General features: G+C 43.4%; 1 protein-coding gene across 1 annotated transcript; it reads right to left on the bottom strand.

The window, feature by feature from the left end:
* Positions 1–21250: 21250 nt before the first annotated feature.
* On the bottom strand, positions 21251–22390 carry irgq2 (immunity-related GTPase family, q2; the record flags this gene model as incomplete). Its single annotated transcript, XM_080540672.1, has 1 exon — positions 21251–22390. One exon carries the CDS (start codon positions 22388–22390, stop codon positions 21251–21253), a length of 1140 nt encoding a protein of 379 aa, XP_080396798.1.
* Between the last annotated feature and the right edge of the window lie 632 nt (positions 22391–23022).

Below are 23022 nucleotides of genomic sequence, written 5' to 3'. Positions count from 1 at the left end.
ACCCACTGCAGTCTCAGCTGATGCAAGCAGCTACGGGCTCGGCGGCGTGCTGCTGCAGCTCCATGGAAAGAATTGGAAGCCAGTCGCATACTGTTCCAGGAGGCTGACGGATGAGGAAACCAGATACGCTCAAATCGAGAAAGAATGTCTGGCGAGTGTCTGGGCCTGTGAGAGGTTTGAGAAATACCTCTACGGCCTCGAGACCTTCGATCTAGTGACCGACCACAAGCCCCTGGTCCCACTAATGAACAGTAAGGACTTGGACAACGTCCCACTAAGGTGCCAGAGACTTCTCATGCTTCTCATGCGCTTCCATGGGCTCTCCTACCACAGCTACGCAGACGACACTCAACTCTTCCTGTCCTTCCCCCCGTCTGATGTACACGTGGCAACCCGTATCTCAGCATGTCTCGCTGACATTTCAACTTGGATGGCTGACCACCATCTCAAGCTTAATCTTAACAAGACCGAGCTCCTCTTCATCCCCGGGAAAGCCTGCCCTCTCCAAGACTTCTCCATCACAGTGGAGAACTCTACTGTAACCCCCTCCCTGACAGCGAGGAACCTTGGAGTGATCCTGGATAACCGACTATCCTGTGCGGAGAACATTGCAGCAACGGCTCGCTCCTGCAGATTCTTCCTCTACAACATCAGAAGGATACGACCATTCCTTACCAGAGAGGCAGCGCAACTCTTGACCCAGGCACTGGTCATCTCCCGCCTGGACTACTGCAATGTACTCCTGGCTGGGCTCCCCGCTTCAGCCATTAGACCTCTGCAGCTCATCCAGAATGGTATTCAACCTCCCCAAATACTCGCATGTCACCCCTCTCCTTCGCACCCTGCACTGGCTCCCGATAGCAGCTCGCATCAGATTCAAGACCCTGGTGCTTGCATACTAGGCAGCTAAAGGGACAGCCCCTGCCTACCTGAAGGAAATGGTAACCCCCCAAACCCCTGCCCGCTCACTCCGCTCCTCCACCTCGGCTGGCCGACTGGCCCCACCTCCTCTACACAGCAGTCGGGCTGCCCGATCACGTCTCTTCACAACACTGGCTCCCCGCTGGTGGAATGAGCTCCCCACGGCTGTCAGAACGGCAGAGTCACTACCCATCTTCCGTCGTAGACTGAAGACCTATCTCTTCAGGTTACATCTTAACTGCTCCTCCTGAGACATCTTCTGACCCTCACCACTACGTCTCCTAAAGACACCCGCTTTCCCCTCTACTGTGTCCCTAAGAACTTCTATTGCCCCCCTTGTACTGTTTCTCAGTTTCTCCAGTAAAAAAAAAAAAAAAAAAAAAAAAACTTTAGTAGAAGGCGATAGGGAGAAGGTTTTTCCTTCTATCAGTGGCCCCGGGCCCGAGCTAGATTACTCTTCCTGCAACGAATGGTGGATTACTGATTCACATGCTTGGTATTCAAATGTATTGATTGTAAGTCGCTTTGGAATAAGGCGTCTGCTAAATGCCAAAAATGTAAATGTAAATGCTTCCTACAAACAAGAATAACCCCAGGGTCTTGTTCTCGACAATTGATTGCCTTGTAAACCCTGCTCCTAGAACACTAGACGGCGCAGCCTCTGTCACCAAATGCGAGGAATTTGCAGCCCACTTCAGGGATAAGATAACAAATATTAGAATGTGTATTACTCAGGAAAGACTAGGTTTGTGTAACATTGTAGATCCGCCACCACAGAACATGACTATGAGCATGTTCACCATGATTAGTACTGAAACATTAGGCAAAATTGTGTCACAGCTTAAACCGTCTACGTGTCCTCTTGACCCTATTCCTACCACCTTTTTTAAGGAAATTTTTTAATCTGTGTCTGATGACATACTAGGCATTGTAAATCACTCCCTACTTAAAGGGATATTTCCAGCGGTGCTTAAAACTGCCCTGGTTAGACCCACCCTGAAGAAAAGTAACCTAGATCCTTCTGATCCAAAAAACTGTAGACCAATATCCAATCTCACTTTTCTAAGCAACATTTTAGAAAAGGCAGCGTACAAACAGCTTCATGAATTCTTAGTCTTAAATAATAGGTATGACCCACTTCAGTCAGGTTTCCGATCATACCACAGCACAGAAACCGCTTTGCTTAAGGTAACTAATGACCTTAGGATTAATGCAGACTCGAAAAAACTCTTAAGTGCAGCCTTTGATACGGTAGACCATTCCATACTTATTGAGAGACTTGAAAAATGGGTTGGCCTCTCAGGTCCGGTCTTAAACTGGTTCAGGACTTACCTGGCTGACCGAGACTACTTTGTAGCCCTTGGTGACCATAAGTCAAAAAATTATAGCGCAACCTGTGGAGTTCCCCAGGGGTCCATTTTAGGACCGTTGCTTTTTAGCCTATACATGCTACCCCTCAGTTCTGTTATCAAGAGGCATAGCGTTAACTACCATAGCTATGCTGACGACACTCAGCTTTATATCTCAGTAACTCCCAACGACTACGAGATGATCGACCATCTGATAGATTGTATTGCTGATATTAATATTTGGATGACACAACATTTTCTCCAACTCAATCAAGAAAAAACAGAGGTATTGATCATTGGCGAGAAAACTGGGAGAGAGAAATTATCTGCACATTTGAAAACACTAGCTCTTAACACTAAGTGTCAGGCTAGGAATCTTGGTGTCATAATTGACCCAGATCTACATTTTGAAACTCATATTAATAATACTATTAAAACATCCTTCTACCATTTAAGAAACATCACTAAGGTACAATCATTTCTCTCCCAGGCAGACACCGAAAAATTAATGCAGGGTTTGTTACTAGTAGGCTAGACTACTGTAATGCTCTCCTGACAGGTCTCCCCCAAAAAATGATTAATAGACTACAAATGGTTCAGAATGCTGCTGCTCGTGTCCTTACTAGGACCAAACGAAGAGCGCACATCACACCTGTCTTGAGATCACTACACTGGCTCCCTGTCAGTTATAGAATAGACTTTAAGATCCTTTTACTAGTCTATAAATCAATCCACTGCGACGCGCCTAATTACATGGTGGACATGCTCATAAGATACACACCAGCTAGACCCCTAAGGTCTAGTGGCACAGAACTTCTAATAGTGCCAGAGGCTAGGACTAAGAGATTTGGAGGATCAGCTTTTAGCATAATATATGCTCCTAGATTGTGGAACACCCTACCTGAGGGCCTGAGGTTGTCTAAAACTCAGGACATTTTTAAGCGAGACCTCAAAACCTACTTATTCAATGTCGCCTTTTGTTACTAAGGGAGACATTGGACATTATAGAACTAGGATCACTAGGCTATTACACCATACTCGTGTTTAGAGATTTGTGTTGACAGGAAAAAGGACCTGGGTGATGATGAGGCACTGTCAGCTCCCAGTAGCACCAAGAGCAGTACCAGAACCGGTACCAGGACCACCATCAGGTTGTATTGCTGTCATCTTTATTGTGTTGTTGCATCATAACTGCGCTTGAGATTCTCTTTTGGCAGGACCTGTGCCCATGCTGGATGCAGATATAACACAACATTTATGGACAGTGTGTACGCCGATAATATGCAATGGAACTTTTCCTGGATACATGGTGTACAGGTTTTTCGCCCTTGCTTGTTTGCTTTGCGCCGGTGGTCCTTGGGCCTCCCCTTGGGGGCCCCCGGCTGCCCCGTGTGCCTGGTCTGTTCCGCCGCCGGGGCACCTGCTTGGCCGTCCTTGTGCGGGGCCTTTTATGGTCTGTGCTTGCTTGGCTGGGCCGGGTGTGCTGGTGGTGGGGCGGGCTGGGTGTATGGGGCGGCGGGGGCTCCCCAGAGGGGGGTGTGGGGGCCCACTGCTGGGTACCGGTAGGCAAACTGGCTAGTAGTCGCTCTATGTGTACAGTAGAGGGCTGAAAGGGAATTTTCCTGGCTACATAGTGTACAGGTTTTTACTTTTCGCTGCTCTGTCAGTATTGATTGATTGATTGATTGATTGATTGACTGAGAATGTTTATTATGTGAAGCGCATTGAGTTGCATCTTGTAAGAAATGCGCTATACAAATAAAATTTCATTTGATTTGATTTGATTTAAGCCAGTAGCTAGTTATGCACCTGGGAAGACCCTTGTAATGGCAGACACACTGTCAAGGAGCCCTCTGAGCCACGCTGAGAACGGGAGAGACACACTCTGAGGTGGAGTGTTACATCGCAGCTGTCATGGACAGTGTGCCAGCTAGCCCACGAAAGATGAACAGCATACGAGCAGCTACTGCGGCCGACGAGAGGCTGCAGACGGTGATCAGGTACATCAGGTCAGGATGCATACCAAGTACAAATACTCTCAAAAAAGATGAGTTAAAGAAGAAGTCAGTGACTGCTGAGAAGCTTCATGAAACACCTCCATTGGGGTCTCCAAAAAAGAACAAAAAGAAGAAGAAGGCGAATAAAGGAACTACTGAAAACAAACCTCAACCCTGTGATGCAACAAAAGAAACCCCCCAAGATCTGCAAACCAAAGTGAAGGTCACCAGAGGTCCACGAAGGCGTGCAAATTCCATAGGGAATGCAAAAGAGGAAAACTCAGGGTCAATACTGAACTTTCTGCAGACTGTACGCTGTCAACAATCTAAAAGGCCCAGAGACCCTAACTCACCTGGTTCCCCAACCTTAACATCAGAGCCTGGAACTCAAGCCCCAGACAGTAAGAAGGCTGACAAAACACTAGAGAAGATAACCCCTTCAGGAAGCCTTTCTCAAGCTGCCTCAACGTCCAGTAAAGATGTCATCTGGAGATGGTGATGGCATCACACAACAACTGAACTAACTCTGTGAGAAACATAGTAGGCTTACCATAATGAAATTAAGACCGATCGACACAAAAAAATTGTATTGTGTGTATGGCTGCCCAAAACCAGAGAACCAACTCCCTCAACCCAGCTGTTAGGAAACAACGTATGACGAAGTTCTTTCAGACTCTCAACACTGCAAAAGTGATATGGGACCCTCGGTCTAAACCAAATGGATTAGTAGGGGGACATCTGAATATACGCAGCATCATACCCAAGAAAGAACAAATAGAGCATTTAATGATTGACTCTAATCTGGACTTCATGTGTTTCTCAGAGACATGGTTGAAAACATCAGTCCCACCCACTGCTCTTAATATCCAAGGGTACAAACTGTTCAGGAAGGACAGAGTGGAGGGAAGAGGTGGGGTTGTGATGATCTACTTGAGGGACCATATTCAAAGTACTCATTCAATGGAAACATCCTAATAATCTAGAATGCTTGGGTATTAATGTTTTTCTGTCCCCACATATGTCTATAACTATTATTGGTCTGTATCGTCCACCATCATGTGACACTATGTTTTATGAGCATTTCACATGCTATTCTCAATGAATGTAACCATAATAGGGAAATAATAATAATGGGAGATTTCAACATAAATTGGGATAGCAAACCATGTAGAAAAAAACTTAAAGAGATAATGGATCATTTCAATCTGACACAGTTAATCCAGGGATCTACCAGAGTAACCTAGACCAGAGGTTCCCAAAGTGCCGGGGGTGCCGCCAAATCTGCTCGTAAAAAAAAAAAAAAAAAGTACATTTTTTAAAAATATATATATATATAATATACAATTATAATAATAATACATGAATAAACGTTTGTTTATTACATGTGCAATGGAGTTCATAAGCAAATAAAATATATATTTCTCAGATTTGAAAGATATTAATTTACTAACTAGACCTACTAGTTATTAACTAACTACTCCTCACTGAAGTCTTGGACCAAGCGGTGAAAATGGTTAATTATGTAAAATCACGCCCGCTGAAGTCACGGCTGTTCAGCACATTGTGCAATGAGATGGGGTCCGAGCATGAGGGGCTCTTATTACACACAGAGGTCCGCTGGCTGTCGCGGGGCAAGGTGTTATCCCGTGTCTATGAGCTCCGAGATGAACTGATCACTTTTGTCAGTGAGCACGACTTGCCATACAAAGAACAATTGGAAGATGAATCGTGGTGGATTAAGCTTGCTTATCTGGCAGATATTTTCAGCCACCTCAACATAAAAATGCAAGGGAAGGCTGAGAATATCTTGACAGCGACAGACAAACTGAACAGATTCCGATCCAAATTGAGACGGTGGCAAGACGGGGTGGCCAAGAAAAACATTGAAATGTTTACGTTGACGGCCAATGACGCAGCACACAAGTCAGCGTCTTTCTTGAATCTGATCGCTGCGCACCTACGTATGCTGGAGGAGAGATTTGAGTCCTATTTCCCTCCAATGAACGAAGACTTCGACTGGCTCCGGGATCCGTTCAACCCCCTCTCATCAGCATCAGCCGCTAGTTTGAGCAGCAAAGCTCAAGATGAACTGGCAGAGCTCATTATGGACCGCACACTGAAGCTCAAACATGGTGAGCTAGGTTTGGATAGGTTTTGACTGCTTGTGGGACATGAATATCCATCTCTCTCAGAGAGCGCCATCAAGGTGCTTTTACCCTTCCCAACCTCCTACTTGTGCGAGCTGGCTTTTTCTTCTCTAGCATACGTCAAGAACAAGACACGCACGCGACTGTCAGTGGAACAGGACCTGCGTGTCGCGCTGTCCACTATCTCTCCCCGCATAAAGAGACTCTGCTCCCAAAAGCAGGCGCATGTGTCCCACTAATGCGCACAACATATTTCTTTGTTTTGTATTTCTCTCAATTTTTACAATTCTGTCATGATTATTATTGTTAAATTATAGAGATGCTCCGATCAGGGTTTTTGGTGCCGATCACCGATCACCGGAATCAGTGATCTGCCGATCCGATATCACCGATCACCGATCACAGCGTCGAAAATGGCAATTGAAGCATTCTATTTATTGTGTAGCATTATTTATGTTTTTAATTATTCTTAACACCATTGACATTGTATATTAAGTATTCAAATGAAATTAGGAGATGAGAAAGTATCATGAATTGACGACCATCTGTTTTATTGAATTCAAAACCACCTGTAGCTTAGGAAAAACAAATAAAATGTGAAAATAAAATCATAATAAATAAAATGTACACTGTCACATCAAATGTGCAACATTCCACTCGAATAAGAGGAACTAGGGGCTCTTAGAGAACTTGGAGCTTATACTGTAGCTTTCCTGAGGAACAATAAACATACCCAAACTAAACTGCAACATAAACAGGCTATAGCCAAATATAAAATACTGTTTCAAGTCAGTCAGTTTCAAGTCATATTTAGGAGGAGATAAGACAGCAAGTCAGCAATAATCAATAAAACAAAAAAACAAAACATTGCACCTAAGGAGATTTCAGACTCAAACCTTACTTCTGATTAAGCAGCATCACTGGCAGATTAGCCTTGAGAAATACAAGCATCTCAGCGTTTTTGGCACTCAGCCTGTTCCTCTTATCATCTAAAATATGTCCTGCTCTGCTGAAAAGTCGCTCGCTATCTACACTTGTGCAAGGTGCACAGAGGAAGACCTAAAACTCACGCGCTAATAGTTGTTATCCGCTTGTTAAGTCTGACGTCAAAAGTGACGTTTAGCCATTTCCGGGTTCAAACCAGAAATTCTCCGCACCATCGTACCTGTAAACTACAGCGGTAGAATGACAGTTTAATCGTTTTTTAGACTCGGATCTATTCATACAACAAGGGACACAGCACTTTCCCGTTTTCTCCATATTGTCAGGGTATTTGAGCCTCGGAAAAGCGCTATATAAATATAATTAATTATTATTATTATTTCTCCATTTCGAAGACAGCGCCTCAGCCAACTTTGGCCCCGGAAACACGTCACGACTTAACAAGCGGATTATGGGCCAAGTGACTTCCTGCTCGCGGGGTCACATGACGTCGCTGAACACTACCTACACTACGCTCGTGAAGTCGCGCTGGAACTCTGACCAGCACTCGTGGAACGCCTCTCGTCCAATCAAAGCACTCGGTCCCTTTATGACGTCGAGCCCAGTGTGCGCTTCGGCGCTCTCTGAGCGAATCGACAAACGCAGCAAATGCCGTATGATATTCGTGGTATTGAAAGACCTTGCGTGCGTTCCTCCCCGAGGTATTTCTTTTGAGCAGACATTACAAACGGCATATTTGTTGTCTCTTTCCGACACTGTGTAATATTTCCAGACTGGCGACGCCATTTTGTAAACTGATCGGTCGTGTTTGATCGGCCGTTTTGAGAACTCCGATCAAAACCGATCAAGGCCATATCGGCCGATACCGATCGGCGCCGATCAGATCGGAGCATCACTATTAAATTATTATAGTTGTGAGTTACCCGTTTGGTTCAGATGTGAAATAATAATCTCAGAATGAGCATTGAAATGAGAATTACATTTTAAGGCATTATTTTAAGCCCCCCCAAAAAGCATTGTTCCATTGATTGATTATACAGGCCTTTGATATTTTATTTGTGTGAAGAATTCCCTCTGAGTCTCCTCCCATATTGTACAATCCTTGAGGGCCACAATTGTATTTAATTTAGCGATAGTTTGACTGACCTATGCATTCTTGCCCATCCATTACAGTTCATTTATGACTTTTATTATCTTGTTAAAATTCATTGGGGCAATACTTATGTATTATATATAAACACACATTTTCAAACCAATTCATCGTGTATTGTTTTTAGTTTAAGCTCCGAGGCATTTTTTAAATCTTCGTAGAGTTGGGGTGCCTTGGAGAAGGGGGAAAGCTTCAGGGGTGCCTTGGTTAAAAAAAGTTTGGGAACCTCTGACCTAGACGTCCCATACACAAATAGACATGCTATTTTCCAACAGGCCTGAACAAATAAATAAGTCATTAAACCTGATTACTGGTCTCTCTGACCATAATGCCACTATGGTAGTTCGAAAACTCACCAAAAAAATATTTACCAATCGAATCGTATGAATAAGGAATTCCAAAAAGTGAACAAGATAACTTTAACAAGGCTATAAAGAATATTGACTGGTCTAATCTGCTTTCCAGTGTTGACATAGATTATTGTCATACAATGTTTTTATGTCAATTATGTTCTATTAACAGTGTGATAAAATCATTTAGTCAAAATAGGAAATGTAAGCCGAGATGTAAAACAACTTTACCTTGGATAAATGAGGAACTCAGGAGGTTGATGCGAGAGAGAGATCACGCCTTGAAGAAGGCCCTAGTATCTGGTCATGAGGAGGATAGAATTCTCTTTAAATATTTAAGAAATAAAGTGGTGAAGAATGTTAGAAAGGCAAAGGCAGATTTCTTTTTAGAAAGGTAATGGGAAAATCTTAATAAATTAATGGGAAGATCAGAGAACAAACCCAAAAATCTTGAACTGAAAGTAAATGGGACCTTAATCAAAGATTGCCAGTTGTTATCTAACATCTTCATTACAGACTGAAGGACAGCTTCTACCACAGGGCCGTCAAGGCCCTGAACACAGAAAAGGCCTAAGTTCTGGGCCCAGGACAGTCCGGACGGATTGTATGGCAGCTAGTGCTGAGGCACAAACATGTACATTTTCAAGCCTGCAAACTGTGACACTGTAAAATAATGTGAAAAAATACTTTCTTGTGAAATATGACAACCCTAGTTGACTATCTGTGCAGTACAGTACAGTGGATTGTGTACATAGCCTCTATTGATGTAAACCAGCTCCTTACCTTCTTGTGATTTTATGCATCTATGCTTTTTCCAAAATGTGTTTCTTTTTCCTTTCCTAAACACCAGGGGAGCCTCCCCTCCTAAATTTCGTTGTTTGGTACCTGTACTGTAACAATGACAAATAAAGTCTATCTATCTATCTATCTATCTATCTTCAATAATTTATTTGTTGAATCTGTTAAAGAAATGACTTGAAAAAATGTAAACAAAACCATAAATCTCATTCCAACAGATACTGCCAAACCAATATGTAGTATTCCAGAAATATCTTTATCCAAAGTTAGTCATATCATTACATCATTAAATAACTCAAAATCTAAAGACATGCATGGTCTAGACACTACCTTCCTGAAGACACATAAAGAATATGTGATTGTTCCAATTACTCACTTCTTGAATGTATCATTCAAAAGTGGGGTTTTTCCCATGGCGTGGAAGATCAGATGCAATTTGGATTCAGAAATAATCACTCTACCGAAACAGCTATCTGTAATCTAATTGAACATGTGAAATCACTTTTGGACATACATGGTGAAGTCGGTGCATTGTTTCTGGATCAAAAAAAAGCATTTGATTCTATTAATCATAATGTGCTCTTAACTAAGTTGTCCTCATACAATGTCTCTTGTGAAGCAATTTATTGGATACAATCGTATTTAACTCATAGAGGCCAAAGGGTTCATATAGGGAACTGCCAGTCTGATCTCCTTCATAATCATCTTGGAGTTCCCCAAGGCTCAATACTGGGACCTCTTCTGTTCAGTGTTTATATTAATGATCTGCCACTTATTTGCCCTCAAGTTGATACTCAAATGTATGCAGATGATACAGTTCTGTACACCCATGGGAAAACCAGGTCAGAAATCGATCAGAAACTAACAGAAGCAATGACCAGTGTCTCTAAGTGGCTGATTGATTCATGTCTACACTTGAACACCAGTAAAACCGTCTGCATATACTTTTCCAAAAAACCTAACAGTCGTATGCACCCTGGTGTGACGATAAATGGGGAGAATGTGACAATTGTAGATAATGTTAAGTATCTTGGCATAATTTTGGACACCCATTTAACCTTTAAAAAACATGTGACCAAAATCGTTAAAACTCTTAAATATGGATTATATAATAATACCTTATATCTCGGTGCAGGCAGCCAAATTATACATGCATGGAATTATATTCTCTCATTTGAACTACTGCCTGACCAGCTGGTCTCAAACCGGAGTCACTATTCTAAAACCAATTGAATCACTCTACAAACAAACACTGAACATCTTGGATAAAAAGCCTAATAGTTATCATCATTGTCACATTATCCTCAAGTATAATCTGTTCAGTATGGAGAACATTAAACAATATACATACATGTGTCTCATATTTAAGATACTTAATGGATTAGCTCCCCCTCCTTTAGGTGCATACGTCACTGGTAAGGAGTCACAGGTAACACGGTCAGCAACCAGACGAGACTGTGCTGTTCCATATACTGTAGACACAGTGCTTTTGAAAATTTGACATTTTCCGTAAGAGCCGCAAAAATGTGGAATACACTCCCTACTAGTATTAGGAACCATAGTAATTATCATACATTTAAAATTAAACTGCAACTTCACATAAAATCTCAACAAATCTGCACACATTACTAACTGATTACCTGTATAGTAGCAATATGATAACGTTGTTGTTGTTTTTTTGTAATTTGTTATTGTTTATTTGATATTGTGTGTCCTGTATAATCTGTTTTAATGTAACTTTTAAGTATGCTCCTGCTCAGGGACTGCAGGTGCAATTTAGCCCTTATAGCTAATGAAATGAAAGTGACATACGTGAGTACTTCTCTACACGAGATGAACTTTCAGAGTACGACAGACTCGGCGTCAGAGGAAGCCGCATAGTGATACCAGCGACAATGAGAGCAGACATCCTCGATAGAATCCACGATGGACATCAAGGACTCTCAAAGTGTCGGGACAGGGCGAACGCCTCAGTCTGGTGGCCCGGCATTTCCACACAGCTCAAGAACATTGTCTATTCGTGTCAGTCCTGTTGTGAGTTGAGAAGAGCACAGCAGAAGGAGCCGTTGATCTCTACTCCGCTCCCCGACAGACCATGGCAGCGTATAGCTCTAGACCTCTGTGAGCACAACAAGCAGAACTACCTAGTCATCTCAGACTACTACTCAAGGTATATTGAGATACTGCACATGACGACGACAAACAGTACTCAAGTTGCTCTGAAGCTCAAAGGAACATGCGCCCGCTACGGCATCCCAGATGTGGTTGTCAGCGACAATGGACCTCAATTCTCGAGCGCTGAGTTTCGAAACCTGGCATGTAAGCTCGACTTTGAACACATTACTTCGAGCCCACACAACGCACAGGGGAACGGTCATGCAGAAAGGGCGGTCCAGGTTGCTAAGCGAATCCTGAAACAGAAAGACCCTCTCATCGCACTCATGTGCTACAGGTCGACGCCCTGCAGTACAACGGGGGCCAGCCCAGCTGAACTTCTAATGGGCCGGAAAATCCGGACGACTCTACCGACCATCGAGGGGAACCTGCAACCCTCATGGCCTGACAAACAGCAGATCAAGCAGAAGGACGAGGCTGAAAAGAGGAAGCAAGCCTTCTACTACAACCGACGACATGGAGCGAGACCCCTACCTCCACTACAGCCTGGTGGTAAGGTCCTCACCAAACTGGACCACCAGAAAACCTGGACAGCTCCTGCAGTCGTGACCAGCGAAAGTGTCACGCCACGCTCTTATCTCATCGACACAGCAGGGGGTGTCACACCGCCGCGACCGACGCCACCTCCAGGCAGTTCCTGCTCCACAGCCAGCTGGGGACACAGCACCTGCCTCACCTGTTCGTGAGGACACCAGTTAGGAGCCAGGTAACGCCAGTGTCAGCATACCTGCTGGTGCCGAAGGACTGTCATAGACCAGGTCTGGACGGATCTCCAGACTGGACTTGTGAGTTAACATGATCTCACGCTAATGACCTTCTTTTTTTGGGGGGGGGAGAGAAGGGAAAAGAGTTCCTGGTGGTAAAACCACAATACTGAATGTCAAAAGAGTTCCAGAATGTGAACCGTTCATTTGATAATTATTTGCTAATCCAAATGTTGATTGATATTATTGTTTATTATCGTTTATTGGGGCTATAGGAGAATAGCACTGTTTACCTTTGACAGGATGTTAAAGTATTCCTGACTGATTGATTGCTATAGAATAACATTGTTTTTACAGAATGTCCATCTGTTGTTTACTTCAAGGAAAGAAACGAAAAGGGGGAGATGTCATAGTATTGACGTGACTACCATACGTAATCTATGCACGACACCGACGTAAACAGATATGCGCGAGTTACGACAGTAGACTGTTTATTGTTTATCCTACGGTCCCTGTATGTAATGTGACTGTGAACCGGGAGCATTGAAGATCATATAAAAGTTAACAAACTCTTGCAGCTGAGTCCTCCGTGTTTCATTAAGCCGAGTACACACTAGACGATTTTAACCCCGATTTAGCTGTCGCCGACCAGTTTCTTGCGGTTGGAGACAAAATCCTCCCGTCGTTGCAAACTCGGGGACGCGCCGTCTCCGACGCTCGTTTAATGTGACAGGCTCAGAGACGTTTAATGTGACAGGCTCAGAGACGTTTAATGTGACAGGCTCAGAGACGCTCGTTTAATGTGACAGGCTCAGAGACGCTCGTTTAATGTGACAGGCTCAGAGACGCAATCGGAGGGCCGCCGACCCCGCCGGAGGGCCGTCGCAGGGCTCCCGAAGACATGTTATGCGTTGCTGCCTGATGTTTCAGTTTACTCATGATGGGAAATTATATTTATGTTTCTTTAAAAGACAAAGTGGGTCGCTGTTATGGAATGAGATGTGTGTCCTGGAATGGCTGACCTTCTTCTTCAGATTAGGCTTGGCCACAGTAGCATAGACCACATCTTCACCCACTGTTCCGCTTGGACCCAAGCGTCGTCTAGAACACAAGATACATCATAATGTTAAACTCCTTCTGTTTGTATTATTGTTTGTTTTGTCATTGTACCATAGCCTATCTGGAACAATGTAAACAACTCAACAGCCCTATAATATTGAATCCTACAGCATACAGCATCCCATTACTGTTTGGTGCGAAGAAGAAGAAAGAATCTCACATTTCCTGGCCTTTGAATTGCAGGGAAGCATAGTTAACTGCATCGTCCTGTGTTTCTCCATCTTTGTTTCTGATTGGACGGTTTGGTGAATGGCCCTGCACAGAGGAGAGGGGAATATACACGACACGTTATAACTGAAATAGTACATCTTTCATAATAAACAATTGTACATATAGCCTGCTGTGAGTTATTCATGCCCTCAGAATACTGAATGGTTATAGACCATCATTGATTGAATACACTGTAGACATATGGGTTAGGGTTATATGGTATATACAGTATATGAAGCCCTCTTTGTTTTCTATTTTTCTGAATAGTTTATTGATTTTGATCTCCCACCTGCTTTCCACCAGGCAATTGTAGGGTACTGTACACGGTATGGGTGTTGGAGGCCGACCTGTTAAGAAATAATAAACACATTTAAACACTCTGCTAAGTAGAGTAACAAGTCGACTATTCATTTTCCATAGCCATTCACTCAGGACAGACAGAAGTGTTGATATGACCAATATAGTGGAATCCCATTGTGTCGCTGGTGTCTGATGACTGTAAAATTGACTCATTGAGACTAGCGTATGCCTGCCCATCCAGCCCTCCAGCTCACTGTACAGAGTGTTCCCTGTCTGTGTGGCGCTGTGCCTGCTCTCTTACGTGCTGTCTGGACGTGGCCTGCTGGCCTGGGCTTGGGGCTGGGACTGGGGCTCTGGTCGGTACAGGTCATCTCTGCTTCTCTGAGGGTCTGACCCCTCACTCACCAGGTTCTCACTGTTGCCATTTCGCCAGCCCTGAAGGTGACACACACACACACACACACGCGCGCTCGCACACACACACACACACACGCACACACACACACACAGAGTATGCATACAAACAAACATACAATCACATACTGTAAACTCAGGCTCTTTTTTTTTTACCACAGGGGGAATAGAGAAGACTGAGTATAGAACATTATTTTGATAGTGGAATACAGTACCAGAAAACCAATGTAACCACAACATGTAGGTTTGTCTGATTCTCCCTGTTGGATTGACCTGTTTCTCCTGTGCCTGAAAAACAGGGAATATCACATACAATAACCAATTCTGATTCTCAATATGTACAAGTTTGAATGACTAATAAACGGATGAACTAAACAACATTAAAAGTATGTCAATTCAAACATTAAACATAGTGTTAAATGTCCATGGTAAATCAAGGAATGAGATCACATGATAAAGAACGCTCAGTGGAGAGCACTGTTTTGGTCCAAACAAAGTGCTTTCTAAAATCTAGTGTTCTCGTCATGCACTAGACATTTGTATGTTTACATGAAGAATGATACACATTATGTTCTCACATTTTCAGTGTAGCCAAAGAGCACAGAAAACACACAAAATTACAAGCTTCACTTTGAACGTATGAAATGACAGAATATTGATATAATGATGTGATCAGCCTGTATTTGTTATGACTGTTGGTCAGGATAGCGTGGAGATGGAGCTCTCACTTGTAGACCAGAAAGATGAATAAAACCAGGAGTAAAACACCAGAGAGAGGAAGGGAGATGGAGAGGAATTGCATGCGGCCCCCTGTTATGAGAGAAAAGTGAGAAAGAGGATGAATATTGGGCCTTTGAGGCCTTACTGTATGTTTTGTTTAGTTTATTAGGATCCCTATTATCTGTTGCTATACAGCAGCTACTCTTCCTTGGATCCACACATAAGAAATGCCACACGATACAGGACAGTTATAGACAAGATGAATCCAGTTAAATCCAGTTATAGACATGAGTGACACAAAGACAATACAACATTAAATTAAAATAAGTCACTGTTAAGACACCAAGAGACAAGAGACTTACAGACATATATTTACAATCATTGAGGCATCTAGCAAGATGTCAATTTTCTGTAGATATATACATATCTTGATATCATGTTATCATTATTTCTAGACATGCGTTTTCATCAAATACATGAATATTATCTGTCTAACCACAGATTGGAGGAGAATTCTTAAATTAAAAAATGCACTCAAGCTATTTGCAATTTGCCACAGGGTCAGACAATTGTCTGGAATTAGGTACTCCATTAATTTCTCAAAGTACAGTAGGGTAGTTCTTGTGTGTATTGTCATTGCACACACTCACGGTTCAGAAACAACTTGACTCTGTCAGATTCTCTGTCGGCCATGCCATTTGTTGCAACACAGTAGTAGGTGCCTGGTTGGTCAGGGTGAACAGTGAGGTTCTGCTGATCTGCGATAAAACTCTCCCTCTCCTCCCCCAACATGAACCACTTGAATCTATCGACAGGGGGTTCACTGTGACTGCTGCAGGTCATGGCCACCGGGCGCCCTCCCCAGCTCTGCCACCCGCTGGTCATGTTGTGAATGATCTGTGTGTGCTTTGGAGCATCTGTAATAGAAAACGATGGAAGATTGAAGATAGTTATTCCCGTTAACTCTAGACAAATAACCCCAACATCTCTAATTATGAAACCTCTATCAAATCAGTCTCGTCGTCTTTTGAAAGTATGCTTGATTCCCCCATCACAGTGTTGTCGTAGTGGAGAGAGTAGATGTTATAGGCTCACATCTGACTCTGATCTCAACCTCTTGTGATTTCCCAGTTCCTATCTCGTTCTGGGCTGAGCAGCTGTAGGATCCGCTATGGGAGGGGGTCAGGGACTTCACTGTCAAGTTCTGGGTCTGGGCCTCTGTCATAGTCTTCCCCGCGATGGTCTTGAACCAGGTATAGGTGGTCACAGGGGGGTTGGACAGAGCCACACAGGTGAGAACCAGCTGCTTGTTTTCAGTGTGGCCCATGCCAGGGTCTGCTGACGCCTTCACATTCTTTGGGCTGTCTGTAAGTGCCAATAAGTAAGTAAGTAAGTAAGTAAAGCTTTATTTATATAGCGCCTTTCGTACATGAAATGCAACTCAAAGGGCCAATAACCAAATAACCAATAACATCAGAAATACTTTTTTCTGAAAAACATGCTTTTCTGAGAACTCTTGACCGATACTGAGACATGATACTGATATGATACTGACATGACCGATATGAAAATATAAACGTTCTTCTATGTACCGTACGTACATGTGACCACAAGCTCCTGCGTTGTGCTGCTTTCCCCCTCAGAGTTCCGGGCTTTGCAGGTGTAAAGGCCTGCATCGGAAAGCGTCACGTTGAACAACACACAAAGAGAGTTGGAAAACTGTTGGCCCCCGGGAACTTGTCTAGACTGTTGTGAGGCAGAGTGAGTGTCAGAGTGAGGGGTCAATGTCAGGTAAAGCTGAGAAACTGGATAGCTCTGAACACTGCAGTCGATGGTGATCTGGTGACCCTCCCTCTTCATACCCACTACAGACAGTACAGGTTTGGTCGGGCCATCTAAGGATGGGAAAGGAATACACTCAAGATCAGAATGACATGACATCCCAGTTTCAATTAGAGAGAAGTTACAGTACAGTCATTGAGCTTCTAGACAATGAGGTGACCATGGACACATCCCATGTACAGAACTCTTCATCATCATCAATCATCATCATCATCATCATCATTCTAGACCTTGGTTCATGCATTAGGCTACAATTCCTACGGACTATGTTCACAGTTAAAGTTCCTTGTCCTTTTGAGAGGAGAGTGGGGCCATACTCTCCATTCACAGCGGCTGTGTACAATGAGGATAAGATGATCAGGATCTAGATTAATTTCCACAATAAGCAGCAGAATTGACTGGGGTGATGATACTACTCACAGAGTACATCGATGGACAAACGGCTGCTGTTCTTTCCCGTGCTGATGTCATTGGTCGCACTGCACATGTAATACCCCGCGTCCTTCACATGCACACTGTCCACGTTTAGGGCCTCATCTGCGGACGGAAGCTTTACTGGCGACGCGCCACTGGCTTGTATGTGGTACCAGGAGTAGATGGAGGGTAAAGGATAAGCATCACCCACACAAAGGAGATTTAGACGGTTGCCCACCTTCACACCATTGCCATAGAGACTTTTAATCTGAAGGTTTCTTGGACCGTCTGTAATAAAAGAAAAAGAAAAAAAAAAGTTGTTGAATCGATGAGAATGGTATAGTTTGAATCGTAACTTTATAGCGCATGTTTCATAGTGCAGCAGAGACCGTTTTAAACTCCTCTATGCGTGTGAGTTTTAAGAGACCGCAGTATGAACTTACATTGAACGCGTATGTTATATGTTTCTGACCGGGTTGTTCCCACGTTGTTGGTCACACTACAGTAGTAGGAGCCACTGTTTTCAGAATTAACTGTGTCAAGATAAAACCTCTCCTTATTCCCAGCCAGCCGACGGTGGTCTTTATACCAGCTGTAAGTGCTGGGTTTTGGGTTGCTTCTGTCCACCTTGCATGTCAACGCGACATGATCTCCTTCTTTTACGGCAGATTCCCGTTGATCCGTTACAATGTTCACTCCCACTGGAGCATCTGAAAAAGACAGAGGTGATTTCCAAACCTGCATCAATTCAATGCTTTTCCTATTAATTGAGAATATCCTAAATTAAGAAAATATCTATTCCATCAATTCTATAATTGAAAGATGGAAGGGCCAATACAAGACGGATACACACATTCCTCCTCAATTACTGTAGCCTACATATCTCTGACAAATCAACTGCATGAATTACAACGATACTTCAGTGCATGTGAAACAAATCTCACATTTTACATCAATTGCAACAGTGTTTGAGATTTTTTTTCCATGTGCGTTTTCAGTTCGGCAGAAGTAATTCCCACTAGATGTGTGTTCGATGGAATGGATCTTATAATCCGCCGTGGAAGCTTTGGGCTGTTGTAGTAGACCCTCTTTAAACCAGGAGAAGGTGACGTTTGGGTGCCCTCTACTGGAACAAATGAGAATAACAGTATCTCTCTCCTTCACGTAGGGGGAGAGGACATAGGCCTTGGTCTCCTTGGGAGCATCTTACAAAAGGAAAAAGACCAGAGTGAGCAAAAGAAAAAAGTGACCATGAAAAATGCCAAATTCTGAGAACATCAAAAGAAGAAGAATTAGTTATTAATTATTATTAATAATTATTATTATTAATTATTAATAATAATAATTGTTAATGATACTTATTATTAATAATTATTATTAATTAATTATTATTAGAAGATAAGAAGTTTAAAGTGATTAGAGTATAATTTTTCCCAAATGGGTAGTTGTATTGCCCATTTATGAACATACAGTATATTCAGGAACATACAGGAACGTTATTGTAATTATGTAATAACAGTTTATGAATAGATTTCCCAAAATAAGTTGACCGGTTCAGGTCAACACAGTTCAGGGAGTAGACTCACATTCCACAGTCAGCTTGATGCTCTTGACCAAGCACTTATCGTTGTTCCCTCGTGGTTGACAGGACAGCACCTTTTTATCATCCTGCCAGCTAGCATCGAAGCTGACCACAGTTCTTTTGCTGCCATCTTTTTCTGCCGTGCTCATGTCATACTGATATCCTATGGTATAGGCAGGCCCTATAATCTCTGGGAAAGACTGACATAAACTTGATGTGAAGCATTCAAGGTTCACACGCCCAGACTCTTTGATCATTGGTGGTCCCTTCATACTGACCTGGCATGGGTTCTCTATAATGACACAACATCCAACAGAGAGATCTTGACTTTACACATCAATTACTCCTTACAGTATATTACAATTCATTACATTACAAAACAACAATGTGTAGTATAATAAGTTATAACAAATACAAATAGACAACAACATTGCTTATGGAAAATAAATATTTAAATTGATGCTTGGATAGCTGGGCAGATTTCTCTGTAAAGTTAACTTGCCTTCAACCTTAAGGTCTGTACGAGTACTCCATTTATCTCCAGATCCAATAAATCTAAACATGTATATCCCACTATCAGTCTGTTTCAGGTCACTGATAGTCAGGCTGCAGGAAGGTCTGCCCCTTGTGGACTTTCCGAGATCAACAGATCCGATGTACTTCACTCTCTCTGCAGACACAACATGCCTGTCTGTGTATTGGCTCACGTTATGACCAGTGAAAGCTCTGTCGTTTTGATTCCAAACTGGATTTTTGAACCAAAACCAATTAAGTTGTTTGTCAAGGAAATCACCATCGCGGGTACATTCAATTGTAATACAGGAACCCTCCTTTGCAGTAATCTTTTCAAGTGCTTTGAAGATAACAGAATCACAATGGAGAACTATGGTGGAAACATAGAAAACAGATAGATGTAGCAATTTAGAAAATTCTTAAATGTCTTCATTTAAGTGTTGCAGTCCGTTTTGGTGATATTTTTTAATCCAATGATGGAGATAATTAACAGAAAAATGCCTACCTCTTAACAGAGCAACAGCTGTCAACAAAAATAGCATTGTGACTTCTCTCTTGAGTACCATGATATCTGAGATAGAAAGAAAAAGTACATATTACTGTGTGTGTGTGTGTGTGTGTGTGTGTGTGTGTGTGTGTGTGTGTGTGTGTGTGCGTGTGTGTGTGTGTGTGTGTGTGTGTGTGTGTGTGTGTGTGTGTGTGTGTGTGTGCGTCTGTGTACTTGTCAATGTCAGTATGCAAAGCACTGCACAAAACAAAACAGATATGATTAATTTGTATCTCTCTGGTTCACTAGTTAAGCGCTCGCACCACACCCAGAATGCCCTCGAGGCATAAGCCTACAGCCTTCAATTCAATTGCTGGTTCTTCTATTATGTACACTTGTTTTGCACCAACTAAACAGATTGATTCCAATGGCAATTTTCAATCATCAGACAACCCTATGTCGATATACACATTGACATAACTAATTGCGCTTGTCATACAGTATAACTACAAACACATGCTAAAGAAACTCCTCACTTTACAGCAAATGAAAAAATGTTGTGAGGACAAATTATAGATTTTAAAAAATGTACAAAGTAGTTTCATCCTACCTGAGAAGTGAGCCACTGTAATGGATGTACAGTGAAGATGTTAGCAATGTATCGAATCCCTCTCAAAATGAGGACCAGAAACACAAGGTAAGTGCCTTGACTGTTTGCAGAATTTGCATGCCCAACCAAGCAAGAAAGACGAGAGAGTCTATTCTTATGGTTTTGAGGTTGAAGACCATTCTGTTCTGTACAGTCAGGACAGTGTAAACACAATCTCACTTCCTTTATCAGATGTTTTGCTTCTTAGCAGTGTGTGGTTTAACATGTGGAAAAACAGAAATGAGCTAAAATTGCTCTGGTTTGAGGTTCATGAAAATGCTTTATTTCTTGTAAAGCTGTAGTGCTAGCTTCCAAGTCATTTGCACTACTATTGATTACATGTTTTGCTGTTTACATGTAATAGCATTTATTTGGACAAATGTAAGCAAATAAGGATAACACCAAAGGAAATGCAATATTTTTAAAAAGTACATTATCTATTACTGTCCCACATATTGTAACTTCCCTCATTTCCCCTCCCCAATGGCAGCAGCTACTATCTTCTCTGCGTCTGTGCCCATCTCATCGATGGCACCGTTGAGAGCCTGCAACATGGAGGCGAAGGAGCGGCTGGCAAACCGGGCGTTCCTGGGCATGGCCATCTGCACCAGTCGCGAGGAAGTTGTGGCAAAGTCCTTTTCGGCCGCCGCGAGCCGTTTCTTCACCTCGCCCTTGGTGACCTCAGCCGACAGGTTGCAAGTCCGTAGGGCTTTGAGCTGCCCGGGCTCCATGCCCCGTTGCCGTGCCAACCTCTCCACAGACTCGTCGTCCAGACACAGCGACATCCGCGCCTTGGTCAAGATCCGCACGGCCACGCTGGCGTCCACCATGGAGGCGACCAGAGGCAAGGGGATGGCCGACACCCCGCCGGAGAGCGAGGCGGCCGCCCACACCAATGCCTTGAAGGCTTCCCTCTTCTGGGTGACCAGGGCGGAGGTGAGGGTGGGCAGAGCCAAGAGGAGAGCATGGGAACGGATCTCCGGGAGGTCTCTCTCCACGTCCTCCAACAGGCCTGGGAAGTCGAGCTTCTCCAGGGTGGAGGGGTGCACCAGGTAGACCTTAGGCAGGGCCACACCCTCCGTCTTTAGCACCTCCAGACTGGCCTTCCTCTTAGCCTGCAGGCTCTTCTCTGTGTCCTTGTCAGAGGCCAGCAGTGCAAAGTACACCGTCTCCCTCTGCACCGAGCGGGCCTCCTGGAACACAGCCACACTGTTGGGCTCCAGGCTCTCGGTGAAGGCCAAGATGACAGCGTTGTAGCGCAGGAACTTGACCCGCTCCATGTACCCCTCGGGTTCAAAGGGTGATGTGCCAGGGACAGGCGGCAGGTCCCACAGGCGGAAGTCGGGGTGTTTGGGGCTGGGGTAGACAGCCAGCTCCTCTGGGGCAGTGGGGGTGGGGGAGAGGGAGGCCCCTTCATCCTCAGGTCCCAGCCCACGGAGGGAGTTGATGAAGGCTGCCTTCTCAGCCCCGCGGTCCCCCACCACGGCTAGGTTGATCCGGCTGATCAGGAGGTCCTCCACAGCGTCCTTGACCTCCGACAGCTTGTTGCTCTCTATTGACTCTTTGAGGGTCTCCAGGAGGTTCATGCTTTTTAGGACCTCTGCCATGGCTGTGATAGAGGGGAAGAGGCTAATATGAATAAAGCAGTGCATATGGTATACTCATTATATTGTGTTTATCATGCTAGCCACCCTAATTAGGCACTGAAATGATTAATTATTACCATCCTTTCCAGCATGGTCACAGTGCCAGTGCTAGAGAATGTATTATGTAATCTGTGTAAAATACTCTTTCTGATCTCTAATTATACATATCTAATAATCTAAATATATAATTATATATATATATAATAATTAATCAAATATTCCAACAGAATACACTAGGATTCAATGGATAAACTGAATAATACAAACTGACTGCCTTGGGTAAACAAAAACAATCAGTTTAGATATAACAGACTCTCTGTCTCTCTATCTAGCACTAGAGTACTAGCTATGCCTTACCTTTGACCTGGATAAAGCCCTTAGGGCACACCTTAATGTGGATAGAAATCCCGATTTCCCAGTGATCAATAGCAGATTCCTTGTCAATCCAAACGTACTGTGCTGACACTGTCTGGTTGATCTATTTAAAGTCCAGTGGAACATTCTAATCCTGTAAACTCCTTAATCCAGTGTGAGTGAATGTGAACACACTCTCACACATACTGTACAGTGCAGTCCACACACAGACACATTGA

The sequence above is a fragment of the Nansenia antarctica genome, assembly GCF_963989245.1.
Source record: "Nansenia antarctica genome assembly, chromosome: 10".
Taxonomy (NCBI): domain Eukaryota; kingdom Metazoa; phylum Chordata; class Actinopteri; order Argentiniformes; family Microstomatidae; genus Nansenia; species Nansenia antarctica.
This window is presented reverse-complemented; position numbering and strand designations above follow the sequence as displayed.